The 18,842-nt window shown below is 46.2% G+C and overlaps 1 protein-coding gene across 8 annotated transcripts in view; it reads right to left on the bottom strand.

Moving 5' to 3' along the window:
• Positions 1 to 18,842, bottom strand: part of FAM227A (family with sequence similarity 227 member A) — an 81,035-nt gene that overhangs the window by 49,926 nt on the left and 12,267 nt on the right. For all 8 annotated transcript variants that reach the window (XM_044226515.1, XM_044226516.1, XM_044226519.1 and 5 more), the window contains 6 exons: positions 18,282 to 18,358; positions 16,123 to 16,269; positions 9,416 to 9,517; positions 8,845 to 8,949; positions 6,768 to 6,891; positions 1,104 to 1,208 (listed from right to left, as the gene is read on the bottom strand). In XM_044226515.1, the coding sequence (XP_044082450.1) occupies positions 1,104 to 1,208; positions 6,768 to 6,891; positions 8,845 to 8,949; positions 9,416 to 9,517; positions 16,123 to 16,269; positions 18,282 to 18,358 (660 nt within the window). The remainder of the gene's footprint in view (positions 1 to 1,103; positions 1,209 to 6,767; positions 6,892 to 8,844; positions 8,950 to 9,415; positions 9,518 to 16,122; positions 16,270 to 18,281; positions 18,359 to 18,842) is intronic.

Genomic DNA, 18,842 nt, shown 5'->3' with positions numbered 1-18,842 from the left:
CAAGTTACCTAACCCCTGATCCTGTTAAAGGTTTGAGTACTAACCACCTTGCAGGGCTGGTGAACCAATTAAAGTAAACAATGTAAGCAGAGGTCAGTACCCAGGGCAAGCACTCAACTCATATGAAAAAAAAAAAAAAAAAAAGTACTGGCTTCAAAAGAAAAACAAAAAACTCAAAACCCTGAAATATCAAAATGAGTAAATGTTGAATTAAACACTTAAAAAAGTAACAGTCTATCAACCTGAGGGAGGGTCATTAAAGTTGGAGACAGTTTACAGTTTACATTTTTTTTTTTTTCACTTTGAAACTTCTGTGTGTTTCCTGGTGGTTCCTGGGAAAGCAGACGGCTTCCCTGTGCCCTGGGCTAGTGCTTCACAAACTGGACAGCACTCAAAGATCATGGCGGGGGGCGGGGGGGCGCCCATCCAGAGATGCTGATGCGGCTCATCCTTCTAGGCTCTGCCCACGCCCCTCCAGGGTCAGGAAGATCACCATGGTGTGGACAGTACTGGTGTGGACAGTACCGCCTCTCGGAAGGCTCCTCTGTCCTGCTGAGCGGCCTCACGTTCCCTAAGGGAGGTAGACCACGGGGCTACTAGGGACGTGGCTGCGTGGCCTAAATTTCCCACTAGACTGTGCCACTGGGCTGTGCATCCGGGGCGCAGAGAGCCCTTTCCTCATCTGTCGCATCAAAAAGAAAGGAAGCCTTCCGCCACTGACTTCTCTGAACTCTAACTCTCCTTATCTATGAGATGGATTTAGTGTGTCCTTGAGTTGGTTGCTGTGAGGATTAAGTAAAAGGATAAGGAGGCCAGCAAGGAGCCTGACCCAGAGCAGACACCCCGTCCCTGGCATCTGTGAGTATAGTACCAAGTCCCACCCCTGCATCCCAGCCATGATGCTGCGGAGTCTAACTATAATTTCTAAGCACGAGGCATTTCAGTCATTTTGGTGGCTAATGTGGGGGAGTGTGAGAGGGAACCTGGCCTGAGTACTTAAATACCAAGGCCCTATCCTGCCCCAGCTGGATGGCAGCTGGCATGGCAGGGGAGCCGGCAGGGGGGCGGGAGGTTGGGCGCTAGGTGCACAAGGGGTAGCTTACTCTTTAACAATCTTCTCTGCAAAATTAATTTTTCTCTCCGGAATCTCTCTGGATCCAGTTCTGAGTAGTTCCAGCTGTTGTAGCTCTGTAGGCAAGGGTAGATGCCTAAAGGAGCAAAGAATGAGCAGGAAAACCTCCATAAAGGAGAAAGGAGGCAGAAAGCTGAAGACAGAACCCCACCCCCACCCCCACCCCCACCCCCTGCTGGTCCTGGGGCCGGGTGGGTGGGCCTTCTAGCATTAGCCTCGCCCTACACTGGCCCTGTGGTCTTGGGGGAGTCACTTCCTCTGTGGGAGGCTTTGGTGCCTTCTTCTGGAAAAGAAATGGTTAGGTTTGCCCTACCCAACCCCTCCGACCCCCCAGGAGCATGGATGGGTCTGATGACTGGATCACACCAGGACATGTGACCCTGTGCGGCACAGATGTGAAGGCAGGCATTGTCATCATTCCTTTTCCTGCTTATCTTCTCTGCTCTCGCTGAACTATGAGCCCCCTGAGCGCAGGACCTGGATCTTACTCACTTTTACCCCTCGAGGGCTTAGCACTGGACCTAGCGCATGACAGAGAGGAGCTTAGTATTTGTTAACCTAAACGGCTCTTCCTAAACCTTTGATGGCGATGTTAATGGGCCTAATGCTTTTCTTGTAAGCAAACCATGTGTTTCAGAGTCTTGGCTTCTTGGAACCTGAACGCTCAGACATTAGAAGGACTCCGCTGTCTCCCTCCATTCTTTGGTTTAGAAAGGAAAAGACCAAGGATTGCTTGAGAAATCTTGAACTCTCATGCAAAGACGCTGTCTCCATTGGACAAAGTAAGTGGACAAGAAGTTTATTATTGAGGATGGATTAGGGGAAAGAGGTACAACCTTGGACAAAAAAGGAGAATAAAAAAGGAGGAACGGAAAGAAAAGGGTAGGAACAGAAAGAAAAGAATGCGAGGCAAGATAGCAGAGTGGTTGGGGTGCCTGGGTGGCTCAGTGGGTTAGGCCTCTGCCTTCGGCTCAGGTCATGATCTCCGGGTTCTGGGATCAGGCTGACATTGGGCTCTCTACTCTGCGGGGGACCTGCTGCCCCCCGCCCTGCCGCCTGCCTCTATGTCTACTTGTGATCTCTCTCTCTCTGTCAAATGAGTAAATAAAATCTTCAAAAAAAAAGATGGAGTAGTGGTCAAAGACCTAGCTGTGCAGTGGGACAGCCTGGATCTGAATGCCTACGCCCCTATTTTTGCTGCAGGACCTCAGTGATTTTGCATATACTAAGAGGATCAAATGAGTGTGTGTGGGGGGGGAGACTTAGCAGGCCCTGGGCTGCAATCCTTGAAAAATCTTGCTTGTGAGGTTGGCCTTTGGCCAGCATGTGCAAGTTGGCTGGTAAACATTTCTTTACATGATACCATTTTCCCTAACTAGTTAGAAGAAGTGATACATTTCTAGAAGTGTACAAACTACCAAGACCGAATCATGAAGAAATATAAAATCTGAACAGACCGATAACGAGTTAGGAGGTGGAATCAGTGATCAGAAAACCTCCCAAACAAAGAACAGCTCAGGACCAGATGGCTTCACAGGCAAATTCTACCAAATATTTAAGGAATGAACTCCAATCTTTCTCAAACTCTTTCAAAACATTGAAGAGGAGGGAACACTTCCAAACTCATCTTATGAGGCCAGCTTTACCCTGATACCAAAGCTAGATAAGGACACTACAAGAAAAGAGAACTATAGGCCAATATTCCTGGTGAATATAGACATAAAAATTCTCAAAACAATATTAGTGAACAGAATTCAAGATCACATTAGGAGAACTGTACACCATGATCAAGTAGGACTGAGCCCTGAGATGCAAAGATGGTTCAACATCCACAAATCACTGTGATACACCATATTAATAAAAGGAAAGATAAAAATCACCCGATCATCTCTGTAGATGCAGGAAAAGCATATGACACAATTCAACATCCTTTCATGATAAAAACTCTCCACATTTGGGTACAAAGGGAACATAACTTAATGTAATAAAGGCCACATAGAATAAGCCCACAGCTAATATCATACTCAATGATGAAAAAAGTGTTCCTTCTAAGACCAGGAATGAGACAAGGATATCCACTCTCACCACCCAGAATAATTAGACAAAACAACAACAACAACAACAAAAACCCCATAAAACCCAAACAAAACAATAACAAAGATGAAAAGAAAGGAAAGGAAAAAAAAAATGCTATCCAACTCAGAATGGAAGAAGTAAATTTGTCTCCGTTTGCGGATGACATGATGTTGCATATAGAAAAACCTAGAGTCCACCAAAAAAAGTTACAATTAATCAACAAATTCAGTATATTGTCACGATACAAAATCAACATATAAAAGTCAGTTGGGTTTCTATATTCTATACACTGACCATGAGTTATGTGAAAAAAAAGAAAGAAAACAACCCACTCACAATAACATCAAAAACAGCAAACTACTTAGGAGTAAATTTAACTAAGGACGTGAAAAATCTATATGTTGAAAACTGTAAGACACCGATGAAAGAAACTGAAGAAGATACAAATTAATGGACAGATATGCTATGTCATGGATCAAAAGAATTAAAATTATGAAAATATCCAGACTACCCAAAGCCACTATCTATTCAATGCACTCTCTGTGAAAATTAAAAAAAAAAAAATTCCAATGGTATTTTTCACAGAAGTAGAGAAAACCATCCTAGAATTTGTGTGGATCCACAAAAGACCCTGAACAGCCAAAGCAATCTTGAAAGTAAGCAAAGCCGCAGACATTACGCTCTCTGACTTTTAACTATATTACAAAGCTAAGAAATCAAAATAGTCCAGTCCTGGCATAAAAACAGACGCATGGATCAATGAAACTGACTGAGTGCCCAGAGATAAAATGTGGTCAACTAAAATTTGATAAGGCGGCCAAGACTATACAATGCGGAAAGGACAGTCTCTTCAATAAATGGGGCTGGGAGAAAAGGACAGCCACACGGCAACAAATGAAACTGAACCCTCTTTTTTTACACCACTTACAAAAATCGACTTGAAATGGATTAAGGACTTAAATGTGAGATCTGAAACCACGAAACTCCTGGGAGAAAACAGAGGGGGAAATCTGACATTGATCTTGGCAACGACTTTTTGGTTACGACACCAAAAGCACAAGCAACAAAAGCAAAAAATCAACAAGTGGGACTACATCCAGCTAAAAAGCTTCTGCACGGCAAAGGAAACAACAAAGTGAAAAAGCAACATTTGGAATGGAAGAAAACCTTTGCAAATCTGGTAAGGAGTTAAATATCCAAAGTGTATAAGGAACTCATAGACTCCATAGCAAAAACAAATAAACAAACAAACAAACACATCATCTGATTAAAAAATGGGCAAATTAAAAAATATCTGAACAGGTATTTTTCCAAAGAAGACATGGCCACCAGGTACGTGAAAAAGAAGTTGGCATCACTATCAACAGGGAAATGCAAACCCAAACCGCAAGGAGATGTCCTTCTCACATTTGTTATAACGGCTATTATCAAAAAGACAAGAGATAACAAGAGTGGGGAAGGACGTGGCGAAGGAACCGTGCGTAGGAATGTAAACTGGTACCACCACTGTGGGAAACAGTAGGGAAGCTCCTCAAAAAATTAAAAACTGAACTACCGTACGATTCAGGAATCCCACTCCTGAGTACAGATGTCCAAAGGAAATGAAATCCCTGTCTCCATGAGATCTCTGTAGGGCCACGTTCACTGAAGCATTAGTCACAACAGCCAAGACAGAGAAACAACCTGGGTGTCCATCGATGGATGAATGGAGAAGGACAGGGTACAGCTACATGTTGGAATATTATTCAGCCGTAACAAAAGAAGGAAAAGCAGACACTGGGACAGCATGGATGACCCTTGAGGGCATTATGCTAAAGTGAAATAAGGCAGACAGAGAGGGACAGAGACTATAGGATCTCACTTACAGGTGGAACCTGAAAAACCAAAGTCACAGAAGCAGAGAGATGAATGGTGGTTGCCAGGGGCTGGAGCCGGAGAGAAGGAAGAGATGTTGGTCAAAGGGCATAAACTTCCCATTATGGGAGGAACCAGTTCCAGGATCTAATGTACAAGCGTGATGACTATAGTTACTAATATAGTGTTGTAGGGATGGCTGGGTGGCTCAGCTGGTTAGGCATCTGCCTTTGGCTCAGTCATATTCCTGGGGTCCTGAGATCAAGCCCTGCATCAGGCTCCCAGCTCTGCAGAGAGTCTGCTTGTCCCTCTGTCCCTCCCCTTGCTCCTGCTCACACTCATTCTCTCTTGCTCTCTCTCTCTCAAATAATAAAACTTAAGGGGTGCCTGAGTGGTTCAGTGGGTTAAAGCCTCTGCCTTTAGCTCAGGTCATGATCCCAGGGTCCTGGGATTGAGCCCCGCTCAGCGGGGAGCCTGCTTCCTCCTCTCTCTCTGCCTGCCTCTCTGCCTACTTATGATCTCTGAGTGTCAAGTAAATAAATAAAATCTTTAAAAAAATTTTTTAAAAATAATAAAACTTAAATAAAATTTAAAAAAAATACCATGTTGTATATTTGAGTGCTGCTATGTGAGTAGACCTTAAGTTTTCTAGCCATAACAACAAAACAGTAATTATAAGTGAAGGATGTGTTCACTAACCTTATTATGGTTAACATCCCCAACATGTATCTGCATCAAGTCATCACTTTGGGCATCTTAGACTTAAACAATTTATAGGTCAATTATAACACTATAGCTGGGGCGCAATTTTTCCCCTAACTGATCAGAATGGCTCACTGGGCCTAGGCCAGCTGCAGAACAATGAGGCTTCTGCGGCACACCTAGTTTTCTGGCATTTTGGTATAGGATAGACAGAGGTGTCTACGGCCCCCACTATAGACCTTGGGTCATGTGTCTCTAGTAGGCTTCCCCGGGCAGAGACATCACACGCGCTGCTACATTCTGTTGCAGAGGGATGAGCGCACGTTGCCTAACTTTTCAGGGAAGGGAGGGAGCAGAAGGAAGCCTGCCCGTGAATTCCTCGACCTTAGCCGTGAAGGTAGTAGCTACACGCTGAGACTATGAGTACTCCCAGCAAATATCCTAATGTGGCAATGAACGTGGAGACCCCCAAGACAGCAGGAAAGAAGTGCTGACTTAGGACAGTACTTAGTACACGGGAACTTCTTAATAGGTAGTAAGTGTTAATGACCTTAGAAAATAGCTCGGTCAAGAAGAGGGGAATACGGAATGGGAGTGACAAGTAGTTAAAAGTGAACATCAGCCCGGCACTGTGTGTGGCAGGGACTAGGGGACTACAGTTGGGTCACATGGGGTCACCCGGGATGCTTCCAACCAGGGTTCCTGAGCTCTGGGTCCATTAGTCCACAGCATGTGGCTAACTACGCTCTGCTGAAACCTCCTTTCTGCAGATTACCGGGCACAAAGAGGGGACTAGGAATGTCTCAGAACTGTCTTTTTGTGGAAGCAAGGAAATTGGTACTCCTGGGGGCTCTAACCGCACATCTTCCCTTCTTTGATGTCAGCAAGAGAAAGGGACAAGGGTCTCAGTGAAGGGTGTGATGGCAAACCACACCCCTAGGCTCAGGCAGGAGTGTGTTTCTAGAATCGCAACCTCCCCGACCTTAGAGCAGCCCCCTCTTACCTGAAATCCACAGGCTCACTGTGTTACAGATGCTCGATTTGAATTCGTGCGTGTTGAACCAGGATTGAGGGAAGCAGCAACAGAAGCTGGTATACACGGCTTTACTCAGCAGTGATGGCAGCTTCTGTGGGTCGGGGGAGAGGGCAAACAGAGCTCAGGCAACATCCTGGACATTTCTAGACCCAGAAAAGAGTTCCTAATTGCAGAAAGGATCCGTGATAAAACTCCCTACCTGATACCTCCTGCTTTCCACCCAGGGAGAGGGAGCAATTTCCATCTGCTGCTGGCCCACATTGTGCTGGACTCTTCACCCTACCTGGGGACCACACCTTAACCTCATGAGAGGCTTGGCCAGGAACCTCCCCCTCCCCCAGGTCCTCTGCTCGCCATCTGTGGCTCAGCCCGTTTTGCCAAAGTGTAGCCGAGACAACAAGATACATTTGACCTGCCCATCTTGCTACCTCCCGGATATCTAACTGTACTACTACTGTTTTGGTTTTTTCCTATGCATAATTGGTACTGTTGTTCCTTCTTAACTATGGTTGTCTCAAATTATACATTTATATCTGGACTTCTTAACTATGATCTCAAATTATACATTTGATCTCAAATTATACATTTATATCTGGCCTTATTCATTTAACAATATAGTGTAAACACTGCTTCGGGTTGTTATTAACTCTTTGGAACTTTCCCCCAAGAATGACCTTCATAATATTGGGCTGATTGGCATATCAAAATTTATTTTGACATCCCCCATCAATGGCTGTTGTCTTGTTTCTAAGACTTTACAAATTACGTGGCCTAATTATTTTTATTTGTTAAGCTATCTCTGTGTCTGGCACATAGCAGGCAGTCAAAAATCTGGGGAAAGCATGTGTGAAAGCAGCTTTTCCTGAGTATTCGATTATGACCTCCAGAAGACGCAATCATGATAGTAATTACAGCAGCTATCATACGCTGGGGGCTTATCAGGTGCTGGGTACTGTGTCAGGGGCCTTACAAACATCATCTCATTTAATCCTTAGTACAACTCTGGGACTGAGCCATCATTATGCCCATTTTATGGATGATGAAACTGAGGCACGGAAAATCTAAGTGACTGGGTAGGCGCACACTTAATTAGTATAAGCGCCTTGTAGCAAAGACGTATCAACTCACTTCCCAGACTGTTGGAATGCCCTTTCCCTAGATCCTTCACAACCATGGGAACCATTCTTTTTAATCCATGCACTCTAGCAGGTAAACAGGGGTATCAAATGATTATTGTTTTAATCTGTATGTTTGGCTGTTGTTAAGGGTGAACCCTCCCCCGCTCCAATCTGTATTCCTTCCCTGGGGAATTTCTGGTTTAAGCACTTCGTCAATTGGTCTGTGAAGTGTTGCATTTTCTTCTCACTGATTTGTAGAAATTCTTTTTTTTAAAAGTGTTTATTTACTTAAGTAATCTCTGCACCCAATGTGGGGCTCGAACTCACAACCCCGAGATCAAGAGTCGAATGCGCCTCTGACGGAGCCAGCCCGGCGCACGAGTTTGTAAGAGTTCTTTTACATTGTGTGATGTATATGCCACGTGATTTCTGCGGTTTCTCCTTTGCCTTTTAAGTCTGACTGTGGTAATTTAAATAATTTATGTAGTTAAATCGGTCGTTGTGAATATATATATATATATTCATAATTTTAAAATTACATACTTATTTAAATACTACAGAAATATTTAAAATAGAAAAGGAAGTCTCTTACAACCTCATTCCCCAGAGATAACCATTGCTAGGAGTTTGGTACAAATTTTTCCAGATTTTTTTTTCTATTCATAGGCACACATACATATATATATACACATACACATTTTTAAGCACAGAGTTCTATAAATTGCTCTGCTTTTCACTTAAAATAAACGGTATATAGATCTACTTTATTTACTGTCACTGCTGCATTACAAGTAGGTGTATGGATGTCGCACAACTTACTACTTACTGCCTCATGGGAAGAACGCTCAGGGCATTCTATTAGCATTAGAAGTGCAGAGATATCTAGTGTGATTCCGCCCCCCCCCCAAACGGTGGTTGATGCTTACTTTTAAGAGCGCCTCTTCATAGTGGGACTTGGATTCACACAATAAGAGAAAGGCGTAGTTTTGGGCTATCCGGTCAAACATTTTATTCTGGAACTCCTTGTTGGGCTACCAGGAAAAAAGTGGAGAAGAAATTACTAGAACCCCTGGTTGAAATGGCCAATGGCTGAGATGCTGAAATATGCATTTCTCTCATGTTTAGGAATATTATTATTGAGATGTTTAACCTCATGTGGTTTCTGAAACAGTACACCAATTTTTAGAGGATTTATGCATAAAGGCTGATTGTTGAAGTAAGAGCCCAGACTCTTAGCTGGCAGGTCCTGACTCTGCTCCAGGCCCTGTGCTTGACCAGGCAAGTGACAGGGACCGGTTCCTGGTGCTCAGGGGGCTACGTGTACAGTGGCTGAAGCACAGGATGTATGGGTGAGGCCCGGGGGGAGGGGGCGTGGCAGATGGGGCTGCAGGGCTGCTCCCCAGAATCAGAGAGGCTCAGCCCGTGTTAAAGAGGCTGGAGTTTGTTCTGCAGAAAAATAACTTAAGCAGGGAGAGAAGCGATCATATTTGCATTTACCTGGTACCTCTCATGAAAGATCCACCAGAAGCTATCCAGCCATATGGCTCTTAGAGAAGGAGAAGAGAGAAACTTCTCTAATTCTTTATCCGAACAGAAAGACTTGAAGAAAAAGAAAATCACATTATTATTGCTGTTATTTTTTTTAAGATCTTTTTAATTTATTCATTTGACAGACAGAGATCACAAGTAGGCAGAGAGGCAGGCAGAGAGAGACAGGATGGGAAGCAGGCTCCCTGCCGAGCAGAGAGCCCAATGCAGGGCTTGATCCCAGAACCCTAAGATCCTGACCTGAGCCGAAAGCAGAGGCTTAACCCACTGAGCCACCCAGGCGCCCTTACTGCTGTTGTTTTTGAAAAAAACATTTTTCACCTGGGTCAAAGACTGATTGATAATCTTCTCCATTCAAGACCCGCCTTTCTTCCTACTTTCCACAGCTTGTTACTATTACTAATCACTCCGTCTTCCCGCCAGTCATCTTTGGAATGAACCTATGTTGGCATCAACTTAAAAACAACACTTATCTTTTCCAGTGAGTGCCGACTATTAGCCTTTCCAGGTGTTTTTACATGCTCTCATTTAACCACTATGATAATCTCCATTTTACAGATGAGGACATTGAGGACCCAGAGCTAAAATTACTTGCCCAAAGTAATACAGCCAGCAAGGGGCTGAGCGAGGACTGAGACCTGCCACTCCAGGCCCCTGCCCCAAGCTCTCACCTACTTGGATCAGATGTCATCAACAAACACAGATATTATACAACTACAAATCACTTGACCAGGGGATTCTGTTGGGCTCCTAGTAAGCCTATGGAATTCTAAAATTAGATATCAGATTTCATTGTGAGGCAACAGGGTCTTGAACCTTACTCTGATTCCAAAGCTACTACCTTAATAATATAATAATATATATAATAATATAATAATATGTCAGGGCACCTGGATGGCTCAGTTAGGTAAATGTCTCCCTTCAGTTCAGGGCAGACACTTGTGCTGTCTATCTCTCAAATAAGTAAGATCTTTAAAATATACATATATACATGTGTATATTTTACATATATGTGTATTTACATATTATGTATATTCATAAAAATATGAGATATATACATCTGCTATTTTTTGATAATATACATGTTATCCATATATGGGCTAATATACATAGCCCATGCGTCAGGCACTGGGCTATGCACATTCCCTCCCTGTCCCACTTCATTTTTCACAATCTGTCTGGTAGATACCACAGGCATCCCCAGTTTATAGAAGAGGAAAGTACGGATCGAAAGTTTAGGATTCTGGCCCAAGGTCACATGGCCCGGGAGGCTCTAAAGTAGGGTTACCTGACCCCTTAGCATTATGAAGAGTAAAGAGATCCCACTCTTGTCCCCCTCCTGGATGCAAAGGGAGAGCCCCCCCTCCTCCCCGGCCTCCCTTCAGGCCCATGGAAGTGCAGGGCATGGTGAGTTGATAAGCAAGCCTCCCTCATTAGCAGGTGAGTTGATAGGCAAGCCTCCCTCATTAGCAGGGAGCTCTCTGAGCCGTGGTATCTGCTTTGTCTATATCACCATTCCTCCCACTTCCCTGGAGGAAAAGTAGCATCAGAGCAGTTAAGAGCACTGACATCAGCACCAGACAGCCCGGATTCAAATTCAGCTCTTAGACTTTAAAACTGTGCGATCTTGAACAATGTTCTTGAACCTGTATGTGCTCATTTTCCCCAACCAGATGAGACAGGGAATCTCCATAAGAAATCTGCTTTTTGCTCTTTTCCCTGCTTCTAGTCTTGCTAGGACCTGTACCACCCACTTTACATAAGCCTCATAATGCAAATAGTGTATGTCCTCCTTGTAAACAACAAGAAGTTAACAATTTCTCTAGAATAGACAACATCTAAGGAAGGACCAGGTGAGAATGACCGGACATGCGGTCATGTGCGTTTTCTAGATCACTGGTGCTGGACATTGACACCAGGACACCCTGGCTTCAAGGAGTAGTGTCTGGGCCTCTGTCATTGCTCAAACCAGTTCCTGGCTGCCTGACAGGACATATACACCAGACTACCACCTTCAACAAAAACCCTGGACCCCAAACATAGACAAGACTCCTAAGCCTTTTCCTTTCTGAGTCTCCCGGATGCTCTGTCTCCACCTGCCCTCTCTCAATTCCTTCAATAAATCCTGCTTTCACACCCTGCTGGCTTGGGTTTGACTTCTAGCCTGTGAGCAGCCAGGGCCCCTCTTGGCTGGCCCTGGAGACCCCTCTCTGGATCCTGGGGCACAGCCTGCTGACATCACGGAGAATGAAGGTGACAGTGATAGTCCCAACCTCGAGGACTGATATGATGATTCCATGAGCAGTGAGACATACGAGGTGCTTAGAACCAGGCACTTGGGAAACACTCACTAAGGGCGTGCTAGTTCCTGTTTATTTACTTATTCACACTTCTGTTTCCTTTCAAAGAGGATTTCATTTCAGCCCTTCAACAGATATTTACTGAGCACCTACTAGGTGCTTGGAAGGTGATGGAGAGTCCCTGCCCTGGAGATGTTCCCAGGTAAGCAGACATTTGTAATCTAGTGTGATGGGTGCCCTGAGAGCAGGAATCCAGGGGTCGTGGAGTCCCGAGGGGCAGCTAACCTGTGCTTGGGGTACCAGGGGAGGCTCTGAGAGTAAAAATGACCGGATGAAGAAGGGAGAGCTGAGAGCTGCACAGACAGGGGAAAGCACGTGCCGAGGCTGGGAAACAGCAGGACGCATTTGGGGAGGTTCAAGGGCTTTCTGGACCGTGGAAGGCACTGGGTGTGGGCACTGAGAGGTCAGGCTGTGAGACACCTGGGGGCTGGGACTTAGGGTTCTTCCGTCACTGGACAGGGGGAGGGGGGACAGCCAGCCCTGAAGAGTTTTCGGCAGGGTGCAAACACCATGAAACTGTTGTTCTAGAAAGATACCTGGAGGCAGCACAGAAGGTGCATTAGAGGGGACTGAGATGGTGAGGAGGATGGCATGCCGAGCAGCAGGGGCAGCGATCCAGACAGGATGGTGTGGGGCCTGCACTTGGCAGTGGCAATGAAGGAGAAGGAGGTACAGTAAAGACAGTAAGTGAATCTCAGGGCCGGCTCAGAAGCGGGGCAAGGGAGGGAGGAGACCAGTTGATGCTTGGGTAGAAGGTGGCAGTTTTCGGTAGACAGGAGGCCAAGCGGGTCTGAGGAGGCTGAGAAGTCTGGGCACCAGGAATCTGGGAGTTGGGGGCACAGCACAGGCTTTGGAGGTATGACACAGTGGGGAGCCTCGCATGCTGAGAAGATGACTGCTGCCCACCCTCTGCGTCCCCCATGAGTCTGTGCAGAGGGAGAAGACAGCGCGGAGGCGGGGTCCTGAAGAACGTGGGCTTGGAAGACGCAAACGTGCTGCTCGAGCAGACGGGGAAGCTGCCAGAGAAACCACGGAAGGATGCAACTTCCGATACAGAGAGTCCTCCTCGGGGTCAGTTCCACAGACAGCCCATCTAAGGGAACAGCTGAACACACCCACTGGACTTGGCCTTTTGAGAGCGGAGGGCAGAGGGACTCGGGCCACGCTCAGGGACGGGAATGGGGGCAGGCTGCGGCAGCACTGGGAGAGAGCGGAGGTGAGAAGCGAGGGCAGCAAGCGTCCCAGGCGAGGCTTGGTGCCCCCCCCTGCTGCCAAGAGAGGTGAGAAATGACGAGAGGGCGTGGCTTGCGATGGTCCTGAGCAGGACCAAAGAGGGGCCTTTGAAAGGTATGACAAAGGGGCGCCTGGCTGGCTCAGTCGGTGGAGTGTGAGACTCTTGGGTCTTGGGGTTGTGAGTTGGAGCCCCGTGTTGGGTGTAGAGATCCCTTTAATAAAAAATTTTTTAAGGAAATAATGAAATGAAATGAAATGAAAATAACAGTAAGACACAGATTTGCCTAGAGTTTCCTGGGAGCCAAAGAAAAGCATTAGTTAGAGGCACCAGTTATAAGATGAAAAGCATGCCAGGAGATGCACAGTTTTTCTGGGGATTAAGGCCTAAGGAGAACACTCCCTGTGGGCCCTCCAAAACAGGACATTAAGTAAGAGTGGTCACTGTCCTTGGGGCTACCAACAAAGCAAACTGGAACATGAGTGCGTGTGGCTCTGCCAGGGGGCAGGAAGTTTACGCAGGGACAGCAGGTCCCTGAAACATACAATTTGTTTGTTCTCAAGTCTTTCTAATTCAGAAGTGTTTTATTAGTGATCCGAAGGGACATGTGTACCCGAAAGTTTATAGTAGCAATGTCCACAATAGCCAAACTATGAAAAGAAACCAGAAGTCCTTAAACAGATGAAGGGATAAAGAAGATGTGGTATATATACACAACGGAATACTATGCAGCCATCAAAAGAAATGAACTCTTGCCATTTGCAATGTCATAGATGGAACTAGAGGGTATTAAGCTGAGCGAAATAAGTCAGTCAGAGAAAGGCCATTATCATATGATCTCTCTGATAAGCGGAATGTGAGAGGCAAGGTCGGGGGTCATGGGGGATTAGGGAGGGAAAAAATGAAACAAGATGGGACCAGGGAGACCAACCATAAGAGACTCTTAATCTCCAGGAAATAAACTGGGGGTGGCTGGGTGATGGACATTGGGGAGGGTCTGTGCTATGGTGAGTGCTGTGAATTGTGTAAGACTGATGGATCACAGACCTGTACCCTTGAAGCAAATTACACATTATAAGTTAATTTAAAAAAATACAAAAGTGTTTTATTTATTTAAGTAATCTCTATGCCCCATGTGGGATTTAAACTCATGACCTGAGATCAAGACTTGCATGTTCTTCTGACTGAGCCAGCCAGGCACCCCTTTTTTCTTTTTAAAGTACAGAGAAAGAGGGAAGAAAAAGCTATAACCTTATCATTCAGCGAACATTGGTAATATCTATGTATGGTTTCATCCCCAGATTTTCCTATGTGTATGCTTATGGAATACTGTGTTGTAGAGTTTTATATACTAATATTTTTCATTTAACATCACAGCAGAGCAAAATACACTCTTTATAAACACTCATTTCAATGGCTAGCTAGGCCACGATATATGTACCCAAAATGAGTGAGATGACCTTCTACTAATCATCCTTAAACAACTTCTAATAATGCTGATAATAGAAACTACCATTTTTTGAGAACTCATGATTTAACTAAGCATGGTGCCAAGTGCTTTTCATTTTTTTTTAAGATTTATTTATTTATTTTAGAGAGAGTGTGCGTGTGCGTGCATGTGTGCTCTCTCCCATGGGCAGGGGGGTGGGGTGGGGCACAAGCAGACTTCTGCTGAGCATGGAGCCCAACATGGGACTCTATCCCACGACCCAGAGATCAAGACCTGAGCTGAAAACAAGAGTTGGGCACTTAACTGACTGAGCCACTCTGGCACCCTCCCTAAGTGCTTTTTATACACTTAATGAGATCCTTATTGTATTCAATTTTATAATAACACCTCTAGGTAGAGACCACTCACATCCGTATTTTATAGAAGAAACTGGAGTCCAGAGAGCTACTTTCCAGATCTTTGCCATCATACACAATCCTGCAGGGAGCGTGTCCTGATATTGTTCTGGGGTCAACGTGGTGCTCTGAGAGCAGGCCACTCCTCCACCTCTGAGCTAAGGACAGCAGGGGATCAGGTACCCAACTGCAGAGCCACTACTGCCTGGTCAAGGGCTGCAGTCCACTTGCTGACCGCAGTCCATGCTGGAACCAGGCACTGGAACTCCAGCAAACATCATCCCCATGCTGGGCAGTAACTGGTCAGAACAGGTCATCACTCTTAGGAAGTCTGAATGCAAGACACGAGGAAGTAGATGGGAGACACGCAGAGGCACAGAGGCTGCGCTGGAGAGAAGGCAGCAGGGAGGACCAGTGAAGAAAAGAGGAGGGAAGGCGGGTAGGGGGAGGGGACAGAGAAGGAGGGAGGGAAAGAGAAAGAGGACAGAGGGAGGGAAGTACAGAAAGAGGACAGAGGGAGGGGAGGGAGATAGAGATGGGGGAGTGAGGGGTTTGAAGCAGCAGTGGGAAGCGTGGGTAGTTAAGACTAAGAAGCTGGGTCCCCACAATGGTGGGGCGACTGGTTGGGAGCCACGGGGACCATGACTGGACAATGAACGGTGGTTAGTTAACATTCGTGAAGGGTGCTGAGGCACAGCTACAGGGCTACAGAGCCACTCCTTGGCCTTCCCCTCCCCACCCCTCCTCACACTCGTCCCACACCACTTGGCACCCCTTGGAATATATTCTAGGAATATATTCTAACTAATATCTAATTGTAAAAAACAAACAAGAAATTAAGATTACTAACATACAATGTAGCTATTGACAACAGAGCATGTGTATCATTGATAAAGAAACATACACGGTGAGGGCACGTGATCAAAATTTCCTGCTGATATAGGATACGTGATCAAAACAGTGTGGAAACCAGTCCCCTGGGAGGGAGAATCTAGGTTTCGGAGGGAATGTGTGGGCTTGGGTTCCAATCTCAGTTCAGTCATTTGCAAACTGTGTGGCCCTGGGTGACTTAGTGACCTGGACTCCGTTTCCCTTCCCAGGGGTATAAAACAGGGACAGCTGCATGTGCCTGCCATGCGCACTGCTATAAAGCTGGGGTACAGCCGGGCCTCCTGGAGCTGAGTGCGAACAGTGGGGAACCGCCCACCATCTTTCCTTACCTTGCCACTGAGGGGGTGTCTCTCAGAGCGGACCACGTTGCCCACCATGTCACAGAAGTTCACCCCGTTTGGAAGCCTGTTTGGTATGGCGCTGTTAAACGATGTGTACTGGTACAGTTCTGCCAAGAGATTTTTGTGGGCTATTTTCTAAAACAAAAAGCAGAATATGGAAATGAGGTTTGCCATTTGATGGTTTAAAACTAATAATGAGATACCTCCCCTTTTCATGACGAAGATGACATAAGCACTTTTTACAACACTGAAAAAAAATGGGGGTGCATTCATGACCCCAGCACCTCTTACCATACCCCTATTTGTTTTATTTTTATTTTCCCTTTCAGGCTTTGAGCAGCTGTATACAAATGGGTATGTGTAACTTCACTCACTTTACAAAACATAAACATACACGCACACTCTTTTATGCCCTGCTCTCTCCACTTCAGATTTTCCATGTTGCTACACTGTCTTCAACTTTATCACTTAAGATAATAGATCCCTTTGGGGCGCCTGGGTGGCTCAGTGGCTAAGCGTCTGCCTTCAACTCAGGTCATGATCCCAGGGACCTGGGATCAAGACCCACATTGGGCTCCCTGCTCATCAGGAGGCCTGCTTTCCCTCTCCCACTCCCCCTGCTTGTGTTTCTGCTCTCTCTCTTTCTGTCAAATAAATAAATAAAATCTTTCCAGGGGCGCCTGGGTGGCTCAGTGGGTTAAAGCCTCTGCTTTTGGCTCAGGTCATGATCCCAGGGTCCTGGAATCGAGCCCCGCATCGGGCTCTCTGCTCGGCGGGGAGCCTGCTTCCTCCTCTCTCTGCCTGCCTCTCTGCTTACTTGTGATCTCTGTCTGTCAAATAAATAAATAAAATCTTAAAAAAAAAAAAACTTTCCAAAAAAAAAATCTTAAAAAAAAAAAAGATAATAGATCCTGTTAAGGAGATGTGCTATCATTTAATTAACTACTCACTGATGACCTCTAATCGATATTATCATCATTAATGATCAGAGCATATAGCTTCCTTCCTTTTGGGTTTATTTATTTAGAAAGAATTTCTGAAAGAGGCAATATAATAACCAAAAAACAGATGAAAATACAGAAAATTGGAAAGAGGAAATTGATCGCCATCACTCAAGGCACCTATTAGAAACGTTCTGTGGAATCAAGAAACTTTCTAATCGGCCTGTGGCATTGGCATTGGCAGTTCCCAGAAGAACTGCTCTGACCCAGACTCAGACCACCTGACCAGCCGTGCCCCCTGGGGCTGGGCCTTCACAACTGCTCGGCCACCGTCAGAGGCAGCGTGGCACTTGCGACCCACTCTCGAGCATCGGGCTCTCCACTTCGTGGGAATTTCCTAGGCCGAGAAGTGAAAACATGGTGACAATAATAGGTGGTTTTGTGGGTTCCGGCGTGGTTTGATTATGTATGATGTGGGAGCGCAGAAGACTCTTCACTGGGGTGGCTTCGAGGTGGGGCCCGACGGCAGCCCCAGAGGCAGCGGCCAGCCCCCACATGGGGCGGGTGCTGGGGGCTCTGCCATCAGGCAGGTGATGATGCTGGACAGGCTGCTGTCAGCTTCCTGCGCTGTCCCAGTGACGGGCGCCATGTGCACTGGGTGTGAACCGGTCTCTTGGGATGGGGCAGCACCAGGGCTCCTCTGAACTTACCGTTTCTAAGAGGACCCACCTTTTTTTTTCTTTTTTTTTTTAAGATTTTATTTATTTGACACAGAGAAAGAGAGACAGCAAGAGAGGGAACACAAGCAGGGGGAAGTAGAAGATGGAGAAACGGGCTTCTCACTGAGCAAGGAGCTGGATGTGGGGCTCAATCCCAGGACCCTGGGATCATGACCCGAGCTGAAGGCAGATGTCTAATGACTGAGCCACCCAAGTACCCGGAGGACCCACCTTTGATGCTCTACAAAGAAACAGACAAATGACTTCTGAACACTCCTCATTCTACCCCTATGGGGGTGGTATATGAGAAATTTCAGAGTTATTAAGATACCTTAAGATCCTCTAAAAAGGGGCCCCCTGTGGGTCCCCCACCCCCACCCCCCACACCATCACCAGCCAGGTGCCCAGCATGCCCTCCCAGGAATAAAATCTAATTTTGTGCCCCGTGGAAACCAGTCAGAAAGAGACCCAGCAATAGATCCCTTACCCTTTTAGAAATGAAAGGTCTGACGCTCCTGGATTTGGAGCCTCTGCAGATGAACTCTGATTTGCTTCGACTCTTGTCTGCGGAAAAATGGAAGAGAAAGAGGATGTGAGTAGCCATGGGGTCTGGCCCCCGCTGTGCGCTATATTATGGCTATGACTGTTCACTCTGCCTGAGCTGCCAGGTGATGGCCACACTGGTAGTCTCACTGGACCCCACCTGCATTTGATGACTCACTAAGATTCCCCCCATGATGGGTTAGACTCCTTGCCCCGGGAGGAGCAGACAGAGTATGCGCTTGTGAAGGCAGGCTGGGACCCGAATCCAGGTCCGCCTGCAGACAGGCTGTTCCCTCGCTCGCCCCTGAGCCTGTCCCCTCATCTGTAAACTAGGTCCAATGGCACCTGCCCCACAGGTGAGGACATTATGAAGTTTTAACAAAGGAGTCCGCCCAAATGCCGTGGCGCAATGCGCCACATAGCAGGCTGTCTCTAAGTATGCTGTCCTTCCCTCCTAACTTGCCCAATGCTAGCAACTCAGACTCCTTCAGAAAAGGATGAAAAC

The sequence above is a fragment of the Neovison vison genome, chromosome 12 (assembly GCF_020171115.1).
Source record: "Neovison vison isolate M4711 chromosome 12, ASM_NN_V1, whole genome shotgun sequence".
Lineage (NCBI taxonomy): Eukaryota > Metazoa > Chordata > Mammalia > Carnivora > Mustelidae > Neogale > Neogale vison.
Note: the sequence above shows the minus strand (reverse complement) of the source record. Positions and strands in the feature narration are given on the sequence as shown.